The sequence below is a fragment of the Candida dubliniensis genome, chromosome R (assembly GCF_000026945.1).
Source record: "Candida dubliniensis CD36 chromosome R, complete sequence".
NCBI lineage: Eukaryota > Fungi > Ascomycota > Pichiomycetes > Serinales > Debaryomycetaceae > Candida > Candida dubliniensis.
This window is the reverse complement of record NC_012867.1, coordinates 462082-490067: the sequence shown is the minus strand read 5'-3', so window position 1 is coordinate 490067 and position 27986 is coordinate 462082. Positions and strand designations below refer to the sequence as shown.

The 27986-nt window shown below is 32.7% G+C and overlaps 7 protein-coding genes and 1 pseudogene across 7 annotated transcripts, besides 2 other annotated features; 4 read left to right on the top strand and 4 right to left on the bottom strand. All coding sequences in view use genetic code 12, as the record gives it.

Moving 5' to 3' along the window:
* Positions 1 to 119: 119 nt before the first annotated feature.
* CD36_27200 (oligopeptide transporter, putative) lies at positions 120 to 2828 on the top strand (the record flags this gene model as incomplete). The annotated part of the gene is made up of 1 exon (XM_002421752.1): positions 120 to 2828. The coding sequence occupies one exon, from the start codon at positions 120 to 122 to the stop codon at positions 2826 to 2828; it is 2709 nt and encodes a 902-aa protein (XP_002421797.1).
* Positions 2829 to 4519: 1691 nt separating this feature from the next.
* On the bottom strand, positions 4520 to 4704 carry CD36_27195 (annotated as a pseudogene).
* Positions 4520 to 4704: a sequence feature.
* Positions 4705 to 5934: 1230 nt separating this feature from the next.
* Positions 5935 to 8649, top strand: CD36_27190 (oligopeptide transporter, putative; the record flags this gene model as incomplete). Its single annotated transcript, XM_002421751.1, has 1 exon — positions 5935 to 8649. The coding sequence occupies one exon, from the start codon at positions 5935 to 5937 to the stop codon at positions 8647 to 8649; it is 2715 nt and encodes a 904-aa protein (XP_002421796.1).
* Positions 8650 to 9284: 635 nt separating this feature from the next.
* On the bottom strand, positions 9285 to 12293 carry CD36_27170 (serine/threonine-protein kinase, putative; the record flags this gene model as incomplete). Its single annotated transcript, XM_002421750.1, has 1 exon — positions 9285 to 12293. The coding sequence occupies one exon, from the start codon at positions 12291 to 12293 to the stop codon at positions 9285 to 9287; it is 3009 nt and encodes a 1002-aa protein (XP_002421795.1).
* Positions 12294 to 17633: 5340 nt separating this feature from the next.
* On the top strand, positions 17634 to 18719 carry CD36_27150 (DNA repair protein rad51 homologue, putative; the record flags this gene model as incomplete). The annotated part of the gene is made up of 1 exon (XM_002421749.1): positions 17634 to 18719. The coding sequence occupies one exon, from the start codon at positions 17634 to 17636 to the stop codon at positions 18717 to 18719; it is 1086 nt and encodes a 361-aa protein (XP_002421794.1).
* A 1609-nt stretch (positions 18720 to 20328) lies between these two features.
* On the top strand, positions 20329 to 23109 carry CD36_27130 (suppressor of essential function protein 1 homologue, putative; the record flags this gene model as incomplete). The annotated part of the gene is made up of 1 exon (XM_002421748.1): positions 20329 to 23109. The coding sequence occupies one exon, from the start codon at positions 20329 to 20331 to the stop codon at positions 23107 to 23109; it is 2781 nt and encodes a 926-aa protein (XP_002421793.1).
* A 262-nt stretch (positions 23110 to 23371) lies between these two features.
* On the bottom strand, positions 23372 to 24760 carry CD36_27120 (acid phosphatase precursor, putative; the record flags this gene model as incomplete). Its single annotated transcript, XM_002421747.1, has 1 exon — positions 23372 to 24760. The coding sequence occupies one exon, from the start codon at positions 24758 to 24760 to the stop codon at positions 23372 to 23374; it is 1389 nt and encodes a 462-aa protein (XP_002421792.1).
* A 1177-nt stretch (positions 24761 to 25937) lies between these two features.
* Positions 25938 to 27167, bottom strand: CD36_27110 (homoserine o-acetyltransferase, putative; the record flags this gene model as incomplete). Its single annotated transcript, XM_002421746.1, has 1 exon — positions 25938 to 27167. The coding sequence occupies one exon, from the start codon at positions 27165 to 27167 to the stop codon at positions 25938 to 25940; it is 1230 nt and encodes a 409-aa protein (XP_002421791.1).
* Positions 27168 to 27618: 451 nt separating this feature from the next.
* Positions 27619 to 27921: a mobile genetic element.
* The last annotated feature ends 65 nt before the right edge of the window (positions 27922 to 27986 follow it).

Below are 27986 nucleotides of genomic sequence, written 5' to 3'. Positions count from 1 at the left end.
ATTGATGCCGTGTCCACCCCGTTTACAATATTCACTATAAATATGGATTCAAAGATTGCAAATTGATTTTAAAGTAAATTGGAACTATTAGCTACTATACTAAAGCAAATAATCCAAATATGACTGAGAAAGATTTGGCAGGACAACCAACTATACAGTCAATTGGGAGTCACTTACAAGTCCAAGATCATGAAGTGAATTTGCAAGCAATAATCTCCAACCCTCTTTCCATTGGTGAAGTCGCTACTACATTAACTGAATCTCAAAAATGGTTTGTTTTGAAAAGATTACATTTTGATGCTTTGGTATCTTTAGAAGAATTACCTCCTCAAGCTAGTTTTATATTTGAAAAAATTGAACAGATGAATACCAAAGAGGCCGTGGAAATATTACAGAAGGCAATTGAAGAACATTCAACTGATGTCAATATTCCAGAACTTGATTTGGATCTTTGGAGAGAATTGGTTGACAACTCTCACAAGTTTACAAAAGTCCAGTTACAAGAAAAGTTAGGTAACAACTCATCTTCATCAGTAGAAGGTGAAAAGACGGCTGATGTTGAACAAGGTCATGAAATTGTTGATTGGGATTTACAAGTACGTTTAGAAGCAGTATTGGTTGCTTATTGGTCTCCATACCCCGAGGTCAGAGCTGTTACTTTCCCATACGATGATCCAACTATTCCCGTTGAAACATTTAGAGTTTATTTAATTGGTATTGTATGGACTGCAATTGGGGCGGTTATCAATCAGTTTTTCACCGAGAGAAGACCTAGTATTACCCTTGCTATGTCTGTCGTTCAAGTGTTTCTTTACCCATCAGGATTACTTTGTGAATGGGTTTTACCTAAATGGAAATTTAAGATTTGGAAGTTGAGTATTGATTTGAATCCTGGTCCTTATACATACAAAGAGCAAATGTTGGCAACTATATTCTGTGGTGTTACCGGTGGTGGGACCTCCTACGTTGCTTGGAACATTCTTATGCAAAAGTCACCAGTGTTTTATGATAACAAATGGGTTGATTTTGGGTACCAAGTATTATTAATTTTGTCTACCAACTTTCTTGGTGTTGGTCTTGCTGGTATCATGAGAAAATTTGCTGTGTACCCTACTAAAGCGGTGTGGCCATCTATCTTGCCTGGATTGGCATTGAACAAAACATTGATGACTCCTGCTAGAAAAGAAATCATCAATGGTTGGAAGATATCCAGTTACAATTTTTTCTTTATCACTTTCGTTGCTTCATTTTTGTACTTCTGGATACCTGACTACTTATTCCAAGCTTTGTCAACTTTTAACTGGATGACATGGATCAAACCGGATAACCAAAATCTTGCTGTAGTCACAGGATCAGTTGGTGGGTTGGGATTGAATCCAATAGCTACTTTTGATTGGAATTACTTCAGTTCCATGCTTCAACCACTTCAAGTGCCATTTTTCAACCCTGTCAATAATATTATTGGTATGGCTATTGCATTCTTTTGTATCATTGGTGTTTGGTACTCCAACTATAAATGGACAGGATATTTACCAATTAACGATAATGGTCTTTATAGCAATACTGGTGAACCTTATTCAGTTAGACTGGTTGTTGATGCCAATAGTTTATTCGATCAAGCCAAATATGATGAAATAGGTCCACCATTCTATACAGCTGCCAATTTAGTGGTTTATGGTGCGTTCTTTGCCATTTATCCATTCCATTTTGTGTATGAGATTGGTATGAATTATGACCAAATGTGGGATGCTTGCAAATCATTCTGGAGAGTTATAAAAGATTTTAAGAAGTCAACATATGATGGATTTGATGATCCCCACAGTACCATGATGAAAGCATACCCAGAAGTTCCAGAATGGGCTTATTTAATTATTGTTGTTATTTCATTAGTGTTGGCTATTTTGTGTGTCAAAGTATATCCTGCCGAAACTCCAGTGTGGGGTATTTTCTTTGCATTGGGGATCAACTTTGTGTTCTTGATCCCATTAACTACCATCTATGCTAGAACTGGATTTGCTTTTGGATTGAATGTCTTGGTTGAATTGATTGTTGGTTATGCTATCCCAGGTAATGGGTTAGCATTAGCATTTATAAAGGCATTGGGTTACAACATCGACGGTCAAGCACAGAATTTTGTCAATGATTTGAAACAAGGTCATTACGCTAAACTTCCTCCAAGAGCAGTCTACAGAGTCCAGCTTTTGTCAATCTTTATTGCCTCATTTATCCAATTAGGTATATTAAATTTCCAAGTCAATGGTGGTATCAAAGATTATTGTGATCCTAAAAACACCCAAAGATTCACCTGTCCAAATGGTAGAACTTTCTATTCAGCATCTGTTTTATGGGGGGTTATTGGACCTAAGAAAGTCTTTAATGGCTTGTATCCAATTTTGAGATGGTGTTTCTTGATTGGGTTCTTAATTGCATTCCCATGTATTGCTATTAAAAAATGGGGTCCAAGAAAATATGTCAAATATTTCGAACCCTCTATTATCATCGGGGGATTCTTAAACTACGCTCCATATAACTTATCATATTACATTCCTGGTCTTTATGTGTCATACGCATTTATGTCATATATTAAAAGAAAATATGAGGCTTGGTGGCAAAAATATAATTATATCCTTTCAACTGGTTTGAATGCTGGTATTGCCTTTTCATCAATTATTATCTTTTTTGCAGTAATGTATCATGCCAAAGACATCAATTGGTGGGGTAATAATGTTATGTATGAAGGTATGGATGGTAGTATGACAGGTTGGTTGAATGCCACTGTTGATGCACCAGATGGATACTTTGGACCAAGAGTTGGTCATTTCCCTTAAATGTGTTGTTGTCGAAGAGAAACAATAAGTTTGATTTGTCATCTTTATTCGATGTGTTTTTCCATATAATAATAGTAATGTATAAATATATGTTTTTTTTTGTTTTTACAGTTTATGATTTTGAAATTAAACGGATTTTTTAATTGAGGGCCCTTTTTGAAATATATGAAGTTTTATTCATGTCTACTTTATTTACAAGGTTACATTGATGATTCTCTTGCATCTATTTGAAGAAATTGTTGCAAAATCTATTTCAATCATTATTTCTTATATCTTGTTTGCAGCAATAATCGCTTTTTTTACACAAAAAAAATGTCGTTATCACCAGTTTAACCGTATTCGTTAAAACAATAGTTTGAATCACAATCATATATTCAATTTTGTTACTAAATTATAAAAGTTTAAAATAGAAGAGAAGATGGGGAAGCGGGTTATTTCGATACAAAGTTGCAAATAGTTTCTCGTATTTTTTTGTTTTGTTTTAACAGCATATATCTCTTATTCAAGCGCAATTTCGCTTAACAATATGCAAGTGGTCCAAAAAAAGAATTTTCAAAGTTCTTAGCCGGGTTTGTGTAACCAAATATTATTTATCTGTTCAATATGACAATTGTAATTTTTTTTTTTCAATTATATTTGCTTAATTCGATATTGACACTATTAGTAAGGAGAATTAACAAGTTCATTAGCTAATAAACATTATGCCTAACGTATTGACTGAATGGATTGTTGAAAGTGGGCAATATTTATTGTTTTACAACATAATTTTGATGTCAAATTTATTAACAACAATTTCAGTTTGAATCCAACTACAAAGTATTTTTTTTTTTTTTGGAAATCATATCAAGTGAGGATCTGATCTTGTGCTAACTTGAAATAGTCCTTTAGCAGCTTATGTTATATGGCATTGATAACAAAAGATATTTAAATTTGAAAAGATTTATAATGATTGGCAAAACTGATAAGAAAACAATCTCATGGTGTTGTGTTTGTTTTTATTCATATTCTTCTCAACATTGCGGGATTTTCTTGTTGAGTTTTCACACGCTTTATCTTTGTTTTTTTGTTTTTTTTTGGCACAGTTGCACTTTTGTTGCATTTATTACTTTTTGCTTTCCAATCTGATAGGCGGTTTTAATATACTAGCCGACATGAAGCGATTTATCAGGAATAATAATGCACAGCTGACTTGTTATTGATAATCATAAATTGAAAACACCACACTTGGAGATACAATCTAGCCACTTCAGTAACATTTTCGTTGAATGATTTTCCACTTTTGTGTTTTATGATTCATCTTATTCTCAAAGCCACACAAGCGAAAGAAGACTGCTTCCACCAAGTTGGTGGGTGGGTATATACATAGATGGATAATAAAATCGATTGTAAAGTTTTCTCGAGTAATACCAATAAAGCATTATATTAACTATTCTATACAACTTATGCGCTTGTCTTAGATGATAACTACAACCATATACTGAATTTTCTGGTGTACACTTACATTTATGGGGTAATTTTGCGATATTGTGACTACTAATTTGGCTCTAATGTAGAATTTACTTTTGACATTCACATACTTTCAGCATTATCTATAACAGAGACTGCTACTGCACTGAAACTAATCATTACTATTCATAACGGTCTTGCTCAATTACAATTATTGTTATCTATCCAATCCTGTATCAAATTTCAACAGAACGTCTATGAAAAGAACTACAATAATCGAATGGTGAAAACTAGCCATTCGTATTTATTTTGATCAATAATTTTTCTTAAAAATCGTTTGGTTGTACCAGCTAAAAGAATTTTTTAAAAAATTTACTGTGATCATCGGTAACTTACTGGGAACTTTAACCTCTGTGGGTCTTGGTTTTGTCGAATGCCCAATCACTAGAAATTTCAGGCTAAAAGTTTTTAGTTCAATTGGTGTAACCATTTCTTTTAATTCCCGGCTTTTCTTCTATTGTTAGTTGATTTACTCTCCAATAATGACTTAAGATCGCCAAGAAAATTGGAAATTTTGACACACTATTCTTTCAATTTTTCCGAAGAATTTACTTATCTCATTGTTATTAGGTACTCCTGATATCATAACCTAGTAGTCTTATGATACTAGTTCTTATCTTATTAAAAAAAAAAAAAAACTGTATTTAACAAATAGATTATTGCCATCACCTGTCTTACTTATTTCAATTTTGAAATAGTTTTCTTATCATGCATTCAAATTAGTCAATCTTTTCACCTCCACAAATATTAATTGTCTTCATTGCACGGCACCAAAAAAAAAAAAAAAAAAAAAATACAACGATAAAGAATAAATTTCTAAAGGCGCGAAGTGCCGAAGTTTACTAATTTCATCATATTAACACAAACAACATTTTACTTTTTAGTAAATAATGAACTTAAAGAATTATACTATATTTGTACAATAAACTGGTCAACTCTTTTTGTCGTAATTCAGATTGGTTTGGCTATTTTTTATTTTCTATTTGATTGATATTCTTTCATCAGTTAACTTTACTGTTGGAGTTTTTAACTTCTATAGAATATAAACTTCCTCCCCCATATGGGGATCTTTTGTAAAAACTATAAAACCTTTTTTTTTTTTCACTGGTCCATTATCTTTCAATAATTTGGCATATTATCAATTATAACCGACCAATAATTTTTTACTAAAATGAAATTGATAATCCTTGTAAAAAAAAAATAGATAGAGCAACATTTATGCACAATGACTAAACCTGGATTCTTTTAGTTTTGGTGTACGGAGGAAAAAAAAAGTGAGCTATTGTGAAGTCACAAAATGGTCGAATGTATCGTCATCATTATCATCCCGCCTGTACTAACAATTATTTAAAGCCACACCTATACATTTTTTAATTACTGCATTATGATTTATTATCAATAAATCAATTGACTAATTTACGGTAGTGGGTCATTCATTAGTTCTGGTAACAAATGATGCCGTTTAATTATCTCCAACACTAAAAAGAACTTTAAAAAAAGAAAATGAAAAACTATAAATATGGAGCCAGAATTCCAACTTGAAAATTATTGAATTGAATAATAATACCAACCTTAATTCAGTATACTATATAACTTAGAAATGGATGAAAAAAATCCAACCGAATTAAGTGTGCCCAACATAGAAGCAGTTGGAAGTCATTTACAAGTCCAAGATCATGAAATTGATTTACAAGCAATCACATCAAATCCTCTTTCTATTGGTCAAGTTGCTACCACATTAACTGAATCTCAAAAATGGTTTGTTTTGAAAAGATTACATTTTGATGCCTTAGTGTCGTTAGAAGAATTACCTCCTCAAGCTAGTTTTATATTTGAAAAAATTGAACAAATGACTACTGAAGAAGCTGTTGAAATATTAGAAAAAAACATTAAAGAGCATGAAACTGATGTTAATATACCAGAAAATGATTTAATCCTTTGGAAAGAGTTAGTTGAAAGGTCTCATAAATTTACCAAAGTCCAATTACAAGAAAAATTGGGTAACAATTCATCATCATCTTTGGAAAATGAAAGAATTGGGGATGTTGAACAAGGTCATGAAATTGTTGATTGGGATTTACAAGTACGTTTAGAAGCAGTATTGGTTGCTTATTGGTCTCCATACCCTGAAGTTAGAGCTGTTACTTTCCCATACGATGATCCAACTATTCCTGCTGAAACATTTAGAGTTTATTTGATTGCAATTATTTGGACAGCAATTGGTGCTGTGATTAATCAATTTTTTGCTGAAAGAAGACCAGCAATATCTCTTTCCATGGCAGTTGTACAAGTTTTCCTTTATCCATCTGGAATACTTTGTCAGTGGATTTTACCTAATTGGGAATTTCAAATTTGGAAATTAACTATTAACTTAAATCCCGGTCCTTACACATATAAGGAACAAATGTTGGCTACGATATTTTGCGGTGTTACTGGAGGTGGAACTTCTTATGTTTCCAGTAATATTCTTATGCAAAAATCTGAAATTTTTTACGACAACAAATGGGTTGATTTTGGATATCAAGTATTATTGATTTTGTCTACCAACTTTCTTGGTGTTGGTCTTGCTGGTATCATGAGAAAATTTGCCGTGTACCCTACTAAAGCGGTTTGGCCATCCATTTTACCAGGTTTAGCATTAAATAAAACTTTATTAACCCCTGCTAAAAAGGAAATAATCAATGGATGGAAAATATCCGGTTATAATTTTTTCTTTATTGCATTTGTTGCCTCATTTCTTTATTTTTGGATACCTGACTACTTATTCCAAGCTTTGTCAACTTTCAATTGGATGACATGGATCAAACCAGATAACCAAAATCTTGCTGTAATTACTGGTTCAGTTGGTGGATTAGGTTTGAATCCAATAACTACTTTTGATTGGAATTATTTCAGTTCTATGCTTCAACCACTTCAAGTTCCATTCTTTTATCCTGTTAATAACATTATTGGTATGGCAATTGCATTCTTTTGTATCATTGGTGTTTGGTATTCCAATTATAAATGGACGGGATATTTACCAATCAATGATAATGGTCTTTATACCAATACTGGTGAACCTTATTCAGTTAGACTGGTTGTCGATACCAATAGTTTGTTTGATAAAAAAAAATATGCTGAAATGGGCCCACCATTCTATACTGCTGCTAACTTGGTTGTATATGGTGCGTTCTTTGCCATTTATCCATTCCATTTTGTTTACGAACTTGGTATGAATTATGACCAAATGTGGGATGCTTGTAAGTCGTTTTGGAGAGTGATTAAAGACTATAAAAAATCTACCTATGATGGATTTGATGATCCCCACAGTACCATGATGAAAGCATACCCAGAAGTTCCAGAATGGGCTTATTTGATTATCGTTGTTATTTCATTGGTGTTAGCAATTTTGTGTGTCAAAGTATATCCTGCCGAAACTCCAGTGTGGGGTATTTTCTTTGCATTGGGGATCAATTTTATATTCTTAATTCCATTAACCACCATCTATGCCAGAACTGGATTTGCTTTCGGATTGAATGTCTTGGTTGAATTGATTGTTGGTTATGCTATCCCAGGTAATGGGTTAGCATTAGCATTTATAAAGGCATTGGGTTACAACATCGACGGTCAAGCACAGAATTTTGTCAATGATTTGAAACAAGGTCATTACGCTAAACTTCCTCCAAGAGCTGTTTATCGTGTTCAATTGTTATCTATTTTCATATCATCTTTTATTCAATTGGGTATATTAAACTTCCAAATTAATGGTGGTATTAAAGATTATTGTGAACCTGGTAATACTCAAAAATTCACTTGTCCAAACAGTAGAACTTTCTATTCAGCATCAGTATTATGGGGTGTTATTGGTCCAAAAAGAGTTTTCAATGGGTTATATCCAATTTTAAGATGGTGTTTCTTAATTGGATTTTTAATTGCATTCCCATGTATTGCTATTAAAAAATGGGGTCCAAGAAAATATGTCAAATATTTCGAACCCTCTATTATTATCGGGGGATTCTTAAACTATGCTCCATATAACTTGTCATATTACATTCCTGGTCTTTATGTGTCATATGCATTTATGTCATATATTAAAAGAAAATACGAAGCATGGTGGCAAAAATATACTTATGTTCTTTCAACTGGTTTGAATGCTGGTATTGCCTTTTCATCAATCATTATTTTCTTTGCAGTAATGTATCATGAAAAAGATATTAATTGGTGGGGTAACACAGTTCTGTATTCTGGCGTTGATTATGGTATGACAGGATGGTTGAATGCCACTGTTGATGCACCAGATGGTTATTTTGGACCAAGAGTTGGTCATTTCCCTTAGGCATGCCATTGTTAAAGATATAGTGTATAGTACGTTTATTTTCTTTATTCAGTAAAATTTGCTATTTAGAAGTAATAATAACAATATGTAAATGTATATGTTTCACAATTTTAGTAATTTCATTGTGTAAACTAAAATAATTTGTTTCAAGCCTATAATGAACAATACCTTTGCCATTATGTCTTTTTTTTTTTTTTGGTTATTACCATCATCGTTATTATTATTATTAGTAATATTATTAAAAGGCCTATTTTGTAAACTATGAACAATGTATATATATATAAACAAAACAAGGTAAAAACAAACAAGTTTTAAAAAAAAATAAGTAATTGTTCAATCAATAAAAATGTAAAAAGGGAATTGAAAATTTATATCAATTTATGATAAACCAAAGAATGAAAACAATATAACAAAAGATAACACCAAGTCCATTAGCAATTAATTGTGTTTAAACAAAATTATATATAAATAAAAAAAGGGGGGAGGGATGAAGATATAATAAACAAATACCAAAACATAAAATAATAAATAAATAAAAAACAATAAAATAAAATTTTATGAATAAAGAAATGTATCTCTGTCTATCTAAGTCTAAAATAATCAATATTCCTTAAAAAAATTAGAATATAATGGATTTAACCAACTCTGACACTTCTTCTTTTGAAAAAATCCATAACTTTCCTGGCTGCGCTTGTTTCTTTAGTTGCAGTAGATGCTCGTTTTGATGATGATGATGTCGATGATGCTGTTGGAGCAGAAGAAGACGATGACGAGGATGTGGTTGATTTTGATGTGGTTGAGCCATTTGAATTAGATTGTTTCGACTCTTTTCTGATTATATTCGTCTCATTTGAAGGTTCTAACACTTTTCTAGTTGTATTAATATTTGTTGGTTTCAACACTGCGTTATTAGTAGTATTATTCTCCGAATTCGATGGCACTTTGCTGGTTGCAAGCGATATATTTGAATTTGATGAATTGTAAGAACTGTAAAACGATAATAAACTAAATCTGTTACGTTTCTTCACATCTTTATTTTCTTTATTTTCGTCATTATGATGTCTTCTCGCAGCAATGGTGTGTCGTCTCTCTATTGGTTTGGAATCAACATCCTTTTGTTTCTTTATGGATTCTTCCTTCACTTTTTTCTTTTGTGAAACTGATTTCTTCAAATCAATTTTGGACTTACCAAGTTCTGGTGAATGTTTTCCCTCTGCTTGTTGTTGTGGTGGTTTTTGGTTTTGTAGATCCTTATCTTCTATTTTAACTTCCTCTGGCTGCTCAGCTTCAATAGTATTTACGTGCTCTGGTTTTTTAATGTATTCTTCAACGGGAACAATAGGTTCATATATAACAACATTTTCCTCTGGTTGGGTATCCTTTGTCAGTTCTTCACTCTTGCTATCTGAAACGGTTTCTTTAGATTTCTTTTCCTCCACTAAACGAGTTTCATCAAATTCTTTAGTTTTAATATCCAAACCAATTCCATTTGGTGAAGTTTGTGAATCAAATACAGGTACTTGATTGATTTCTGGAGTGGCAATAGCTGCATCAACAATTTCTTCAAAAGTAAGTTTGGAAGGCGAATGACTTTCGGTTAATTCTAAAGTGTCAATTTTATCCTCTAAATAACTCAACACCGAATTTCTTTTATTGTCAGGGGAACTAGAAGAATGAATCAAATTCTCTTTACTTAACACGCCATTAACGTGAACATGAGTGACAACTGAGTTTCTTCTTGAAGTCGCCTTTGGTGAGCAATTGTTAAAGCTGCCAGAATCATTTAATGACCCATTCGATTTAGGTGGTGAAGTGGAAATAAACTGTGTCATTGGGAAGTTTATTGGACTAGGAATTTTAAGCACATCAGTAGGGTTTTGGTTGTTATGTATCAAAGTAGACGACATAGAAGATGGATGATATGAAGTTGGTCTTGGTCTCTTCGTGGCATGAGGCAATTTTTGTGCATCTTTACTTGGTGGTGGTAACAACACTTTTTTACCATCTGTTGCTTCTGTTTCTGTTGTGGTACTAGCTTTAGTAGGACTTTCCACTATGGTAGATATTGTAGATGATCTTGGTATATATTGCTGCAGTTGCAGTTGCAGTTGTTGTTGTTGATGGTTGTGAAGTCTATTCTCCTCATAAACGACTGCTTTCAATGCAACACTAGCTGACGAATATGAGTTTGATATTGACGCTGATTTTTGATGACCACGCACAGGAGATACCGTGTTTGGTTTCTTTGGTGATGGTGTTCCTGATAGCTGCAAAGTATCGTTAGATTCATTTATTGATCCCCCAGTTGCACCTTCGCCATTAGTGACCGCATTAGCCATTGATGGAGTTGCTGATGGAGATGAATACAATAAACTAATGCTTGTAGAAGAATATGATCTTGCATGTGATGAAAGTGGTTGGGTATGGGTAACTCTTGGTGCTGGTGACATCAATGACGATGAATTGGTACGTTCATTGATCATGGAGTATCTCTTATTTGGCTGTGGTGGTTCAACAACAATTGGCTGTTGTTTTTCATTATGTACCTTGTCCCATTCTGGTTGTCTAATTGATAACAAATTGGCATGGGAACTCAACCATGGATGGTTTCTAATATCATCAATGCCAATTCTCTTTTTCGGATCAGAAACAATTATTTTTCTCAACAAGTCACGAGCCAATGGGGAAACATATTCTGGGAATGTCAATGGAGTCTTACAAATGTAATGATATAATTTGATTATATCAGAACCATCTTCATTTTCTGGATCGTCATCAAACGGTAAATATCCTGCCAACATGGCATATAATATTACTCCCAACGACCAAATATCAACTTTTCTTCCTTCGTATGCAGTTTGTGATAACACTAATTCGGGTGCGGCATAACATGGGGACCCACAACTGGTTTTCATCAAATCATTTTTATCTCGATTATATGAATTTACAAAACCAAAATCACTGATGATGACATTTCTGTGTTTATCCAATAACAAATTTTCCAACTTTAAATCTCGATGGATCAATCCCTTGGCATGCATGTAATCAACTCCACTTACTAGTTGAGCAAACAATTTTTTGGCAACATTTTCTTTTAAATACTTGTGTTGCAAAATATAATCGAACAACTCACCACCAGATGCATATTCCAATACTATACCGATATATTTACCACTTTTCATTACTTCAACCAAATTGACGATATTTGGGTGGTTTAATAGTTTAAGTGAATTTATCTCTCGGTGGATTTTGATTTCCGAATCAGAATCTTTAGTTATTGATGATCGTTTAATTAATTTTATTGCAACTTGACTCGGATGTTTGCCATCTTTTCTCCAACCAAGTTTAACTTTACCAAATTCACCTTCACCAAGGGTGGAACCAAGTATATATGCACCAAATCGAACTTCTCGATGTATTTTTTTTGCAATATGTGCATGTGAAGATGAAGAAGGCATCTGTTGATGATTTTGGTATTGTTGATGAGATGATGTGTGTGGTAGTGATGGTATTTCTACTGTTCTTGGGATACAACTATTTCCAGATGGTATACGATATGAAGATGTGGATGTGGATGACGATGAGTTTGAACGCTGATGTATTTTGTTGAAATTTATTTCAACCTGCGATGGGATTGTCGACATAGTTTTATACTAAACAAACCAAATCTATCGAATTGAGTTTTGTTTATGTTGTGTTAACGGTTAGTGGAAATTGTGTTCTTGACTACTTTTTTATTTTTGCGCGTCAAACTTGTTTACAATTTAAACAAATTAAGACGAAAAGAAACCCAAAAAAAAAAAAAATAGATTTGTGAGTGTGAGTGTGAGTTTGTAAGAATTGTGTTGTAAAGTTTGACCAATGAAAAAAAAAAAGAAACCAAAATGGAAATTTCTCTTTAAATAAGCCAACAAAAGGGAACTGTCTTAATAAATGTTGGTAATCTAATTGATGATGATGATGATTTGAAGTTGTTGGAATAACTTCCACTCGTAAAAACTTGATTATTTCTGTAATAAAATAAAGAAAAAGGAAGTAAAAAAAAAAAAAAAAAAATTTTTTTGAGTAAGAAAAATTTATTTTTAATTTTTGTTTTGGTTGGCACTTTCTTCTGTTTTGCTTTTACTTTTGTTTTATACTAATCGCTGTGTGTGTGAGTGTAAATGTGTTCAAAAGTAGTTTGTTATTTTTTCGTCTTGTTCTGGGATGTAAAATAAGAAAATTAATGATGTAACACAAAACGTACAATGGGTTAAAAGTCTCTCAAAATTTCCTCTTTCTTTTTTTTTTCCTTTGTTTTCCTTTTGTATATATATTACCCTTTGTATTTTGACGAGATATGAAATAACAGGGATATGGAACACCACGATTAAAGATGATGACGATAGATGGTTTTATAATGACTTGACAGGGGAATAAGTTGTTTGGGTGGATATAAATTCCGAGAACCAGTTTGCTACGGCAGGAGAAATAATATCTTGACGAAACAATTTCCCTTTTTTTTTTTTAGTTTTATATGACTTTGACTTCCTCGTAAAACTCACGTCCCGGGATGTTTGTTGATAGAATGAAATCTCAGACGATATGGGGGAAGGAGGAGGAGATGGTTTGAATTAATCGTTTACACACTGCTATTATTCTGTTTCTTTTTGTCTTTCGTTTGAATACAAGACAAAATCTTATAAAAAGGGTTTATTCTTCCTAAGTTTTTAACCACTTTGTTCCAAATAAACTATAAAAGATTCACACAATCCTCCAATCAATTCAAGATATATGTATTTTCTCCTTTTCCTACTTGTTGAATTGGTAGATGAGGAGAGGAGGAGAGAATCACTAGGATTTGGTTTGATCTAGTTTCAATTGAAATGAGTCAAATACCAATGATGCAAATATGGTATTCTTTTCTTGGTTTCTTCGAATCTGAGAATTTGAACCAAGTGCAAATATGATCACAGATTAATCTTATTGTGATTCAACTACTAAAGGAGGAATGTGATAGTAGTAGTGGTTATCAAATGTTTGTAATAAATCCGGTTAACAACAGAAACAGAGACGAAAACGAAAAAAAAAAAAAAAAAAAGTGGAATTCAAAAAAGTGGAAGAAATTGATTTGATTAAAAACAACAACAAAAAGTAAAAAAAATAAAAAAAAAGAAAGAATATAATAAAGAAGAGTTTTACTAGAAGAAATAGAAAGAAGAAGCTTATATTCATTAGAATTAAAGTTGTAAAGTAATACTGGAAAGAAAACAAAGAAAATAAAAGTAAAATGTTTAAAAATTAGTGTTGAATTAAGATAATGATGAAGATGATGATGATTCATATTGAATCACACACATCACCTTTTTACTCCTTTTTCTTTTCTGAATTCGGTTAATTATATTTTTTGGTTTGTGTGGCTTGATTGATTTAGTATTATTGTTCATGTTCTAATATTACTAAACTTCATATTGACCAAAAAAAAATTCAATTGTTCTTGTTCCTTATTGTATGTTGGAGGAGGAGGAGGAGGTATTGTACACACATATTTGAAAATGTTAAGAATTCCAAGGAGGTTTTATTTATTAGCATTCATCTAGAACTTTAAAAAAAAAAAAGCAAAACAACAAATATTATAAGAATGTATTTCAATATTACACAAACCTGAATAATTATTATATTCTTTTTTTTTTTTTTACTCCTGACTGACCGACAAAATTTATTGTGAAACATTTAAGATTCTGTGTAACAAATTTATATTTAATGTCTTTGTTTATTATTACTCTAAATCAGGCAATTTAGTTTAGTTCTTACATTAGTGAAAGAATGAATAAATATCCCCACCACCACCACCACCGCGATCACCATTCGACTCATCATCATCATCATTATCATCCTAATTTCAATGCAGATGTCAAGATGCTCTTGAAATGAAAGTACACACATACTGTATGATGAATTCACCTGACTGCAGCACCATCATACATTCTTTTTATTTTTTTTTTTTTAATTCTGCATATTCTTATTTAGGAAATCATATTACATTCTTGGTGTTCATTTAAATTCACTTGTTAAAAAGTAGAATTTAACTATGATAAATCACCAATTTTATTGACATACTAACAATAATTCTTGACATCTGATTCGAAAGGGAAAGGGGGGATAGAAAAAGGTCAACTATTATTCAATATTGTTTCATCAATATACCAAAAAATGTTAGGTGCGTTGTGGATTAATTCTCCTATTATCTGTCGTTGTTGTTGATTGTTGCGATGGTAACCAAGTCCAAGACTAAAATTCCGAGTAATATAGTCTATTGTTTAACTAACAATCAATTTCATCAAAAACTCCTTTCTTTTGTTATTAATCATTTCTCCCCATTTTTTCTGGTTTTGTGTGTGTGTGTGTGTGTCATTATCGCCAATTGTAATGATAATGATAAAGATGAAGTGAAGAATGTGATAATTTCACTTCTCCTCTTATTATGTTGTAACCAATTACTTGAAAACATGAGATTTTTGTTTTCCTAATATATATTACCAGAAATAACAAAAAAAGAAACTAATAATCGTTGTAGTTCTTGTTGCTGATTTGTTTTATATCATGAGATTTATAATCCAAGTGTGGTTTAGTAGATTAAAGATAATTAAATGAACTAAACTTTCTCCACACGTAATTTTTTTTTTTGAACCCCGCGATCAACCACGCCCAACTAAAAAGCTCGCTACGTATATAATTAACATTAACCTTTTTGATATACCACATTTTTCATGTAATATTGAATGTTTTCAGTTTTCCAAAGTTTTCTCCATTATTTTCTTAGTATTATTTTTTCTTTTTTTTTTTTTTTATGAATTCCATCAATTGCCGAAGGTAAGTTGAAGATCGTCTTAACAACCCAAATATCAGCAACCTATAACGTTCTATGCAATTCTATTTTTTACCATTACAATGATAGCAATAGTTAACAACAGCTAAGCGATAAAATTCTTTTCATTTCTTTTATCATTTTGCTTCTTTTTGCTGGTGATTCCATTACATAATTGTTTGTTGTACTACTTTACAACCATTTTTATAGTTGGTACTACGGTTATTCTATTTTTGTATTTGCTCTCCTCTATGTGCTAATTGTTGTTGAAATAGTTTTCAGACAGTTTTTCTAATGCCTTGAATGAATTTGATGGTGTGACGTTACCATTATCGACATTAATTCAAACGTACCTTTTTGTTGTGCCATATGTGTATTCAAATTGTAAATCTCTATTATTCTTATCCATCACCAACTGAAATCATTTGTTCTGGATAAGCCACATCATAATTTGTATTAATCAATCCTAGAAACTCTAAATTATTGTGTAATCAAGTTGTGAAGTACAAGAGACAATAATAATTTACCAATCTTATTTCCAATGGATTGAGTTTTCAATTATAATATTGTGAAACGAAAGAATAAAAGAAAAAAATAAATTATTATTCAATATAATTAAAGTTTAAGGTTTCATTGGTTTCATTACCTTAAGTGTATTATTATTATTATTATTATTATTATTATTATTATTATTTAACCAATTGCTGTAGCTACTGTGGTACGTCACTGTCGTCGTAATTTATAAGATTATCTTGTGAATCGGATTTGTTTCAGATCGAGGAATTGCTTTTGTGGGTTTTTAAAAGAATTGAGACATTCTTCAAAATAGAAAAGGTTACAACACAAAGTGAAAATTATGTTTTCTATCACAACATCATCAATCTTGTTTATACTCTTTTCCGCAACTTTATTCATTCATTCAATGGTGAACAATTGGTTGTTTTTTTAAGAAGCTTAACATATTCTTTGATACTTCAACTATGGCGAGTGATGATTGGGTTGGTATATTGTTGGTAAATCAAACGCAACTCTGAAATGTCAATATAAGAAACAGCATGTTCGAAAAACAGTAGTTATATTGAAAATGATTTCATTTTGACATCTGAAACAAGAAAAAGAACACATAGAACTTGTTTGGCAGGTTTCTTTTTGTTTCTAGTTTATACTTTACGTTTGAACAATTGATTGACAGTTACCGTATTTTGTTTGACTTATAGAATATATCTTGAACTTAAATGATTTGTGATGAAACAGAAACAGTTTATTTTAATTGGTATTAAAATTATTTAATCCTGTCAATCAGTAAAGTTAATCAAAACACACTAGGTTTCCAATAGTGTTTTGGTTTTCAGTAAACTTCGAAATAAAAACAAATCTTAGTTAAAAGTTTAACAAGCAATGTTGTGTCAATTATAATTCTTATTGTAATGATAGCTATGAGTGAAAAAAAAAAAAAAAAAGTTAGAATTATAATTTGGCTTTTATCATTTTGATTGGCAACTAAACTTTTTTTGGTTTCTGAATTGTAAATAGCTCACAAATAAAACCTTGAAGTACAAATGAAAGTATTCAAATCAACACTAATAAAGTGTTGTTTTTTTGGGAAAAAAAAAAATATCTTTTCAGAATTGTAATGTAATACATGTCTCTAATGTGAGTTCTTTCAGTTGTGTGAATAAAGCAAATCATTGAAGTCTTGATGATGGTGTTGATGTTGTTAAATTAAAAACATTTTTTTTTTTTTTGGGGTTTAAAATGCTGTCAAATTTAGCCAAATATCTGATCACTCCAATTTTATGATAACAATGTACTGCTAATAGCTCTTTTGAAAATATCTGTAATTCAAAGCTTTGAGTACCTAGTATCTGAACTTATAAAAAGGAAGCATACTAAAAGCTGATTGGATTGTGCTATTCATCAATTTTTGCAACCGGCTTTTAATCTCACAACTTCTGGTGTTTACATATTGAGCTTGTTTACACGACTCCAGATCATGATGAGGATGATCGGGAGACAAAAGAACAAACAAAAAAAAAAAATCTAATAATCCATTCGCGTCTCCCTCCTTTTTATTCACATAACACGTCTGTTTCTACAATAATAGTATAATACCACAAATATTGACAACTCTAACAAAATGACTCAAACAGAAATCGACCAAGCTGAACTTACTGAAGAAGGATCACATCCACAAAATATCAACGCTGATGCTGAAGTTGAAGCAGAAGAAGACGAAGATATTTTGAATGGACCATTATTGATTGAACAATTGGAAGGAAATGGGATTAATGCCTCTGATATCAAAAAATTAAAAGCTGAAGGTTTCCATACTATTGAAAGTATTGCCTATACTCCCAAAAGACATCTTATGACAGTTAAAGGAATCAGTGAAAATAAAGCTGAGAAAATATCAGCTGAAGCTGCAAAATTAGTTCCCTTGGGTTTCACCACAGCCAGTGAATTTCATTCGCGTCGTTCTGAATTAATTTGTTTAACCACTGGTTCAAAGCAATTGGACACTTTATTGGGAGGTGGTATAGAAACAGGTAGTATCACTGAAGTGTTTGGTGAATTTAGAACTGGTAAATCACAATTGTGTCACACGTTAGCCGTTACGTGTCAGTTACCAATCGATATGGGTGGTGGTGAAGGGAAATGTCTTTATATTGATACCGAAGGTACATTCCGACCAAATAGATTGGTATCCATTGCTCAAAGATATGGATTAAATCCTAATGATTGTTTGGATAATGTAGCTTATGCCCGTGCTTATAATGCTGAACATCAATTAAATTTATTAAATATTGCTTCTCAAATGATGGCCGAATCACGATTCTCTTTATTGATTGTTGATAGTATTATGTCCTTGTACCGTACTGATTATGCTGGTAGAGGTGAATTGAGTGCAAGACAAACTCATGTTGCCAGATTCATGAGAACTTTACAACGTTTGGCCGATGAATTTGGTATTGCTGTAATTATCACCAATCAAGTTGTTGCCCAAGTTGATGGTATGTCTGGTATGTTTAATCCTGATCCTAAAAAACCAATTGGAGGCAATATCATTGCCCATGCATCAACAACTAGATTATCATTTAAAAAGGGAAGAGGTGAAACAAGAATTTGCAAGATCTATGATAGTCCCTGTTTACCTGAAAGTGAATGTGTTTTTGCCATCTATGAAGACGGTATTGGTGATCCAAAAGTAGAAGATGATGAGTAGTAATTTAGTTTATTAGTGTTTTATATGATTGTTTGTATTATTCGGAAGTTGAAAACTTTGAAAAATTATCCCCGTTCTAGAATTATTTATATATGTTGTTGTATCAAACATATTTATCGAGGGTCTAGCTATAATTGCTATACATCAAACCATGGGCCACCTTGTAGACATTTCATCAAAATACCTTGATTCTGACTAAGACTAGGTCCTCATCATACATAACCAATTTGGCTTCCAAATACGACTAAAGTCCAAATACAAAACTTGGACACGTGACCAGATTATTTGGAGGTATTATATACTAAGAATTTTTTTTTTTTTCATTTCAAATTAAAACCTAGCCATGAGTATGTGAGTGTTTTTCAACAATAGGTTTTGGTCTTGACCATGCATAGTAACAATCCCTTAGATTTTTAACAAAACTTCCTAAAAAAATACGCCAAGACCAAAATGAAACAAAGACAATGCCTAGATGAGAATGTAAAACTGAGATTTTCACTAGCGTGTGGTGTATATCAGAGTTCGTTGGTGATCAATTTCAGTATCCTATTCTTGCAAAGATGAGACAGAGGGAAAAAAAAAAAAAATGAAAAATTCAATAGTAAAATAAAATTAGTTGACTCATTTGCTAATTTTAGAGACTTTTTTTAAATTCTCAATAGCAACATGAGTTCTTACATAAATCCTTTGTTTATTGCCACCAAAAATAAGACAATTGAACATGCTAGTATTATTCAAAAAACTAGAGTTTTCTCAGTTGCAGTTTTATTGTTCTATCGAAATTAACAACGAGAATTACACCATGTAGAAGATTGTGAATTCGAATATATACATTATCGATCCAACGATTGATTCCGTTGAATAGCCATCAAACACGGCAATTTATTAAGCCCATTGTTTTCAGTTTTGATGATGAAGATGATGCCGTTTAATTTAATACTGGCAACCCTGCATATAGAAAAAATAAATCAGAAGAAGAAACTTAAAAATTATCTAAACGATCTTTATGACGAAAGTAAAGAAACAAAAAAAAAAATTATCTTTTTCATCAGTAATTTTGAGTCCAATTACACGACTTTGCATCATTACTGCAATAATAAATTCTTGGTTTTGTCACATCCCCCCAAAGAAAAAAAGAAAATTTTTTTTTTTTCTGTGAAAAGGAAGTTTTGGGTCTAATAGTAAATAAAGATTGATTTTCTCCATTTCAAATTTACAACGGACATGCAGAAAAGTAGTTTTCAAAGTCAGTTCCTTTTTTTTTTTTGCTTTTTTTCCTTTCTTTCTCTTCCATTCTTCCTGTTAATATATTAATAAATATTCTGTTTAACTTGTTTTTCAATAGCATTTCAATCAAGAAAGTACTGGAGATCTCAATTAACTGTCAGTTGAATTCAAACTAGCTGTTGTGCGATATTCAGAGAAAAAAAAAAAAAAAATCAAAGAAAAATCACGGGAATTACATTCTCAACAAAAAGATCATACTAATTGTTCTTTTGTTTATTCCAACCTATAACAACCACGTTGGGAAGGATATCAGACTTTCAAGAACAGACACACGCTTCAACCAATTAGAACGACAGAACCCCCGATATTTTTGGTATAGAAAATGAAATTTGAAAAAGGCAAGGTGAGAATTTTGCCTAAACCATCCCCTACACCAACCAACCCCCAAACTCCATTACCATTGCTTCCAGCTCAAAGTAAACCTGTAACTACAAAAAGAAAATCAGCATCCAATACACCTACAAATGAATCAAAAAAATCAAAAAAATCAAATTCTACTGCTTCGACACCCAATAGTGCTACGCCAACATCAATTGGGACACCTCCACAGAAACCTTCCAAAGCTACTGGTCATAGACCAGTGACTTCATGTACATTTTGTCGTCAGCATAAAATCAAATGTAATGCCTCAGATAATTACCCCAATCCATGTGAGAGATGTAAAAAAATGGGATTGAAATGTGAGATTGATCCAGAATTTAGACCTCGCAAAGGGTCACAGATTCAGTCATTGAAACTGGATGTTGATGAATTGAAGGCTAAAATTGAAATGCTAACAAAGAATGAATCTTTGCTCACACAAGCTTTGAATCAACACAATTTGAATCACACTCCACAGCAGCAGCAACAACTGCCTGGATCACAATCTCAACAACATCCTCCAAATCCACAGCGTGCATTGTCATATACATCTACAAATTCATCGCCACAGGTTGCATTTAGCAATGCATCACCAATTCCCTCAGTAACAAGCATTCAACACAATGCACCATTAACTCACGAAAATTCCGATAATTCCCCATACGCTTTGAATACGCCAGAAAACATCGAAGAATTACAACCAATTTCAGAATTTATTTTAGGTGATGTTACTTTACCATTAAACAAGGCCAATGAGTTACACGACAAATTTATGACCATACATTTACCATTTTTACCAATAATAATATCTCGATCAGCCACTGAATTATACCATAAATCACAATTACTTTTTTGGGCCGTGATTCTCACTGCAAGTTTATCAGAACCAGATCCAAAACTTTATATGTCATTGGCATCCTTAATAAAGCAATTAGCAATTGAAACATGTTGGATTAAAACTCCAAGATCAACTCATGTTATTCAAGCTTTGATCATACTTTCAATATGGCCATTGCCTAATGAAAAAGTTTTAGATGATTGTTCATATAGATTTGTTGGATTAGCAAAGAATTTATCATTACAATTAGGTCTACATCGTGGAGGAGAATTCATTCAAGAATTTAGTCGAAATCAAGTAAGTCTAGGGCCAGATGCAGAAAGGTGGAGAACCCGTTCATGGTTAGCGGTTTTCTTTTGTGAACAGTTTTGGTCATCATTATTAGGATTGCCTCCTTCAATAAACACTACTGATTATTTATTGGAGAATGCTCGTGTTGATAAATCATTGCCTAAAAATTTCCGTTGTTTGATTTCACTATCTATTTTCCAATGCAAATTAGTTAATATTATGGGTATTAGCGTTACCAGACCAGACGGTTTATTAGAACCTCTGAATCGTGCTGGTTCACTTAGTTTATTGGATAGAGAATTGGAAAGATTAAGATTTAAACTTCAATTTGAAGAAGGGGGTCCAATTGAAGTATATTATTTATACATCAAATTGATGATTTGCTGTTTTGCCTTTTTACCAGGAACACCTATAGAAGATCAAGTTAAATATGTTAGTTTTGCATATTTATCGGCAACAAGAATTGTGACAATTGTTTCTCAAATGGTGAATGACATTTCCTTGATTGAATTGCCGATATATATCAGACAAGCAGTGACATACAGTGTGCTCATGTTGTTTAAATTACATTTATCGAGATACTTGATTGACAAGTACGTTGATAGTGCTAGACAGCTGATTGTTACTGTTCATCGTTTATTCAGGAATACCTTGAGTTCTTGGAAGGATTTGCAAAACGATATTTCTCGAACAGCCAAAGTTTTAGAAAATTTGAACATGGTGTTGTACAATTATCCTGAAATATTTTTAAATGATCTGGAAAATGAGGATTCGAGTATCATCACTAGAATGAGATCACATTTGACAGCATCTTTATTCTATGATTTGGTTTGGTGTGCACACGAGGCAAGAAGGAGATCAGTACTTGACAAGGGGAAAAGACAGGCTAAACCCAACAAGAAAATATTACCCTTGCCATTTTACAATCAAATCACCAAGGATGATTTCAAGACAATTACCACGACATCACCAAATGGAACTACTATTACTACATTGGTTCCAACTGATCAAGCCATGAATCAAGCAAAGCTGAAATCTTTTGATTCTAGCAAACCACTTGAAATAAATGGCATTCCTTTGCCCATGCTTGAAGCTACTGGTTCAACAAAAGAAGTTTTAGATACTTTGCCTTCACAATCCTTGCCATCACAAGCACCAGCTCTTCAGCAATATCCAATGCAACAGCAGCAACAACCGCAACAAGAACCATTACCACTGAAGAAGCAGCAGCAACAGCAGCAGCAGCAGCAGCAGCACCAACAACAACCACAACAATATCAACAACCACTGCAACCAAATCAACAACAACCTTATCTTCAACATCAAAGACAGTTTCAACAATCGCCACCACCGCAGTTCTCAATGATTTCGTCAACGCCGCCTCTTCTGCAACCACCTTTTATTTTGGCAAACTCACCGATACCACAAACATATTTACCGAAGATAGATGAAATGAACGTGTCACCAGAAGTAAAACAAGAACACCCTGTGGCCCCGTTCGCATCTCAAATTACCAACTTTTTTGATCAGCAAACAAGTGGATGGTTTAATAACGACAACCAAGATGATGACTTTTTGGGTTGGTTTGATGTTAATATGATGCAAGAGAAGTAAGATATTATCCCATTGGTATGTGAATAATTAGGAATTATGTTAATAGAATTTTATAATGAATAAGTTTAGTGTATTTTTTGAAAAGATTGCAATTAATTGATAGTTTGTGTATGGTTACCACTATAGCTCAAATTACAAACAAAATAAGTAATAGTTACAATTTATTGAAAACTTTTCATCTAAAAACAAAATATAAAATCTACGCAAAAAAAAAAAAAAAAGAATTGAAAAAGACAACGGTATAAATCAAGAAGGTTTTACCTTAAAAATCACCTAAAGGAGCATTGTAAGTGACATTTTTATAATCCCAGTAGAAAGTAAGTTCAGATGGATAAGTGCTATTGACACCACATTGTTTAACAAAGTCAACATCTCCAATTCTTTCCTTGACAAAGTTTTCAAAATCATCAAGTTTACAGGAGAAACCTGGACCTGTGGCACATTTTGGAATTGGTACAACAGCATCATTGATAATGTATCTAACATAGGCATCATTTCCACATTGAAGCTTTTCCGTATATATTCTAGCACCTTGTGGAACAATTGAGGAATGGACGTATGGGTTAGGGAATGGGATGTAAGATGTTGGCAAATCTTCAGCTGGTTCCAATAATCCTAAAGCAGAATGGAAAATCTCCAAATCGGTGTCATGGGCAAATGATAACCATACTTGGTTGGAGTTTTTAGTGTCTTTCAAGAGCTCTAAAGAAGAGTTCAAAATCACTGACCCAATAATTCTGGTGTAATTGTTACCAGCACCATTAGAGTAGTAGTTTGAGAGGTCATTACCATAAGAATATCTAATGAATTCTTCATTAGTAAATAAATCACAGAATGGTGAACTTCCTCTAACATTGATTTCATAAGCACACCAACCAAACAAATTGCTAACATCACTAGTAGTCAAATTCAATCCTGGATTTGGTTTAACTAATCTTTCAACAATTGCATTCAAGTATGTTGTGTTGTATTTTTTAGCAGTACTGCTGCTCAGTTCCGTGTTCTTGGAACACGCACTTCTAGGAGTCAAACTGTTGGCACCAACGTCAGCATCTTCAGAAATGATATTGAACTTCACGGTTTTACCTTCTTCAAAATCATCGCCCAAAAATCCTCTGGCAAAGTATCTAGATGTTTGGTAACATCTACCTGAATTGGACGAGAAAACGGGTAAGGTTGAATTTTCCTTGTATAATGATCCATATTTGGCTCTAAAGGCAGCACCATGACGCAAGGCATTAGAAGTACCAGCATAGGTTCCTTCAGAGTTTTTGGGACTGGTTTCCTTTTCATAATTATTCTTATCAGTAACAAAATAAGTATAATCATTTAAGAATGCCAAATCGCCTTTAAAAGTGCCATTATAGTCTTTGAATTTAGCATAAATTGCTTCTAAACTCTTACCATTGCTCTTACTTGGATATCTTTCACCATGTCTTGAGTACAATTGAACTTGGGCAATTTCACATCCAGCAGGAATGTCAGTAGAAATACCATATCCATTTCTTTGAAGATATGGGGCACTTCCGCCAAGAAAATTGATTATATTATATTGTTGCACAGAAGCTTGTTGTGGAGTAGCGACATCTTGGAAGACACTTTGACCAGCTAATAACAAACCATTGTTCAATAATTTAGAAACGGAGACCATTTTTTAAATTCCAATTGTTGTTATTGTTGTTGTTGCTATTTTGAAAATTAAAATAAATTAAAACAGAAATGGGGTAGTAAAGTTGGAAAAATGTATGCCTATTTATATTACTATGTTTCAATTTCAAAATATTCAAAGCATCGGCTAACTGACCGGCTTTCATGTTATTTGGTATTGTTAATGGAGTCGTATTAGGTCAATTGTTGTTATTTAGCTAGTTCACAAATTAGGGGTAACTTGCACCAATAAATAAAGAATACCACGTGCTTAGAACTACGAGGCGTAACATTTCTATATTATTATTAGTATTTATTTAATGTTTTCGCAAAGCCTGGCTGTTGTTCTATTAATTAATTCAGTTTTGTGTTCTCTATTAAGTAATCCGAACTTTAGTGTTTTTTTAGTGCACATTATAGAAAAATTTTGACACTTGAACTTCACTGTCAAAACTTTTTTGACAGAAAACCAAGGGATTTACCTATAACTTTTCATTAGAAGCATAGTACCTATACACAGACTATTAAAATAATGTGTAGGAGATAAGTTTTCTGTGAGTTTTAGTTATGCCATTAGCTGATTGTCCAAAAAAAAAAAAAAACAGATAGAGGGTTCAAAAATATACCACGGGTGCATTGCATTACACATCTAATTGTTCAATTGCATATTTATTTTAGTCACAATGAATGATACAGAGCTTCAAATGAGTTAATTGTTTTGAAAGATGGAAAACTCCTAACCGAAATCTAGTGTTTTGGGCTAATTTTGCAACCTTATTTACCATTTTATCAATTCACTTTTGATTTATGGATCCAATTAATTCCTAAATTTCACCTTCAGTCTAAACAAAGGTTTGGTTTATTATTCTTTGAAATATATATTTGTTTTAAGAGTGTTGGCTATTCCTTAACGATAGGCACTTAACCAGAATTACTACAATTACCTGTTACCATTACATTGGGAGTAACTACAATGTTTGGTAAATTTAATTACAAAAAAAAAAAAAAATCTGTATATGCAATATATATATACATGCAACTCAAGTTGTGTGTGCTTCTTATGTTTGGAAATTCCTATAATTTGACTTTCAGAAAACTCTAAACTACCCAAAAAAGAAAAAAAAAAACTTTCTCTAAACCATTAGTAAAATCGGCCCTAATAACTTGCTACCCTCGATAATTCAGTTATTCAAAAAACTGGTGATGAAACTATTTATCTTCTCAAACTCTAACAAAAATGCATCGTGTCCTTCCTCACTATCCAATGTCTCAAATATAGCATTTGGGATATTATCAGCTAAAAGCTTTTGTTCAGTAATTGTGAAAAGATGATCTGATTCAATTCCTATGACCAAAGTAGGTGTTGAAAGACCCTTTAAAACATGAACCAATGGATCACCATTAGCATCGTTGGGTGCTTCGACTCGACCACGAGAAAGATCATTAGTATCTAATTTCCGACTGATGGCTATGTAACAATTGGCATCAAATCTATTGATAAATTTGGAGCCGTTATAACGCATATATGATTGCGCTGAAAAATAAGTTGGTGGGTATTTTTCGTTTACAGGAGCCCCATTGACAAGCTTTGATCCATCATTATGCAATAAAGAATGCTCCTCATGTTTAGTTCTAGGACTGGCACTACCATCACTAGGAGATCTCTTACCTAACTTTCTGCCAAATCTACTTTCAAAAGAATTTCTAGAACGATAAGTAAGCAAGGCTGCCATTCTTGCTGCACTTAATCCAGAATCTGGCTTATTTCCGGTTTCATAGTAGTAACCGTCATCATAAAAAGGATCACTGAAAATACATTGTCTCTGTGTTTCATTCCAAGATATACACCAAGCTGAAGTCCGAGCAGCAGTAGCCAATGCAACTACTTTCTGCACGTATCCAGTGTTGTTATATATTGCCAGGTATTCTAGTGCCAACATTCCTCCCATGGATCCTCCCACCACAGCAGCTAACCGTTTGACATTCAATGAATCCAATATCAATCTCTGTATTTTAACATCATCCTTAAATGTTACCAATGGGAATGAAGGTCCGTAAGGTTTTCCGGTGCTCTTGTCGATTGTAACTGGTGAGCAAGACCCATAAGGCGATCCAAGGAAATTTATACAAATAATCAAAAACCGAGAAGGATCAAATGCTCTATCAGTTCCAAGTAACTCTCCCCACCAATCGTCAACATCAGAAGACCCGCTCAATGCATGGCATATCACTAATGCGTTATCAGCAGTCTCATTCAACTTACCCCAGGTCTTATAGGCAACAGGAAAATTGTGTAATGTCTCGCCACACTCTAATGTGTATTCAGGGATCTCAACTATGGTTTGACCCGGTACAAGCTTAACATATGGATTAGTTTGCAACTGTTCTTCTGTCACGTCTTTGTATGTCATCGTTAGTTAATCAAGAATAGAAAAACTGAATATGAATGTGACAATCAAAAAAAAAAAAAACAGAAAAAAAAGAAACCCTCAAGAAAAAAAAACTGTATCAAACAGAGCAAAAAAAAAAAAGCTGTCAGTTTAAACTCCAATTCCGGTGTGAACTGTGGATCTCGATTATGTGTACCCACAAGAAAAACTCTTACAGGGAATGTACGCTGGCACTAAACTTGTTAATTCTTCTTATTACTAAGAATGCCTTTGTAACTTAGAAACATGATTCATAAGATTATTTGTGTCTAGGTATTTCTTTCAAGTGGAACAGAGTCATTTCTTGTGCAGATGTTGATCTCCTTGTCTTTTTTTATTTTTTCTACTGATACCTTTGCTGCAAAATGAGTCAGCAAATTGCGTAATTTATCGTGCTCTGTAATAAGCCCTCAACTCAGAAAAAAACAAAAAATGAACAGACACACCTAGACTGCGTTAGGTAGTGCCGAGGATAAATAACCTATGATAATGGAAAATACAACGTATCCAGTCAAAGCAGAGGAGATAGCAGGCAACACCCAGCAGGGAACGTGATGTGCAATGTCGAGAACAACAGTATATAAATAAATAGTTTTTTCCAAGTGTAATTTGGGTCAGGTATAGAGGGCGGACGAGGCAGGCAAGAACCCAATTACAACACGTTATAGTAGTAATATATATGTTAACCAAGCTACATGACTATAACCGCTCACAAGCGCTCACACACAACTTGTCAAAAAACAAGGTGCATGAATATGGTAAAACTAAAAAACAGTATACTACATACAATTCACTAAAACT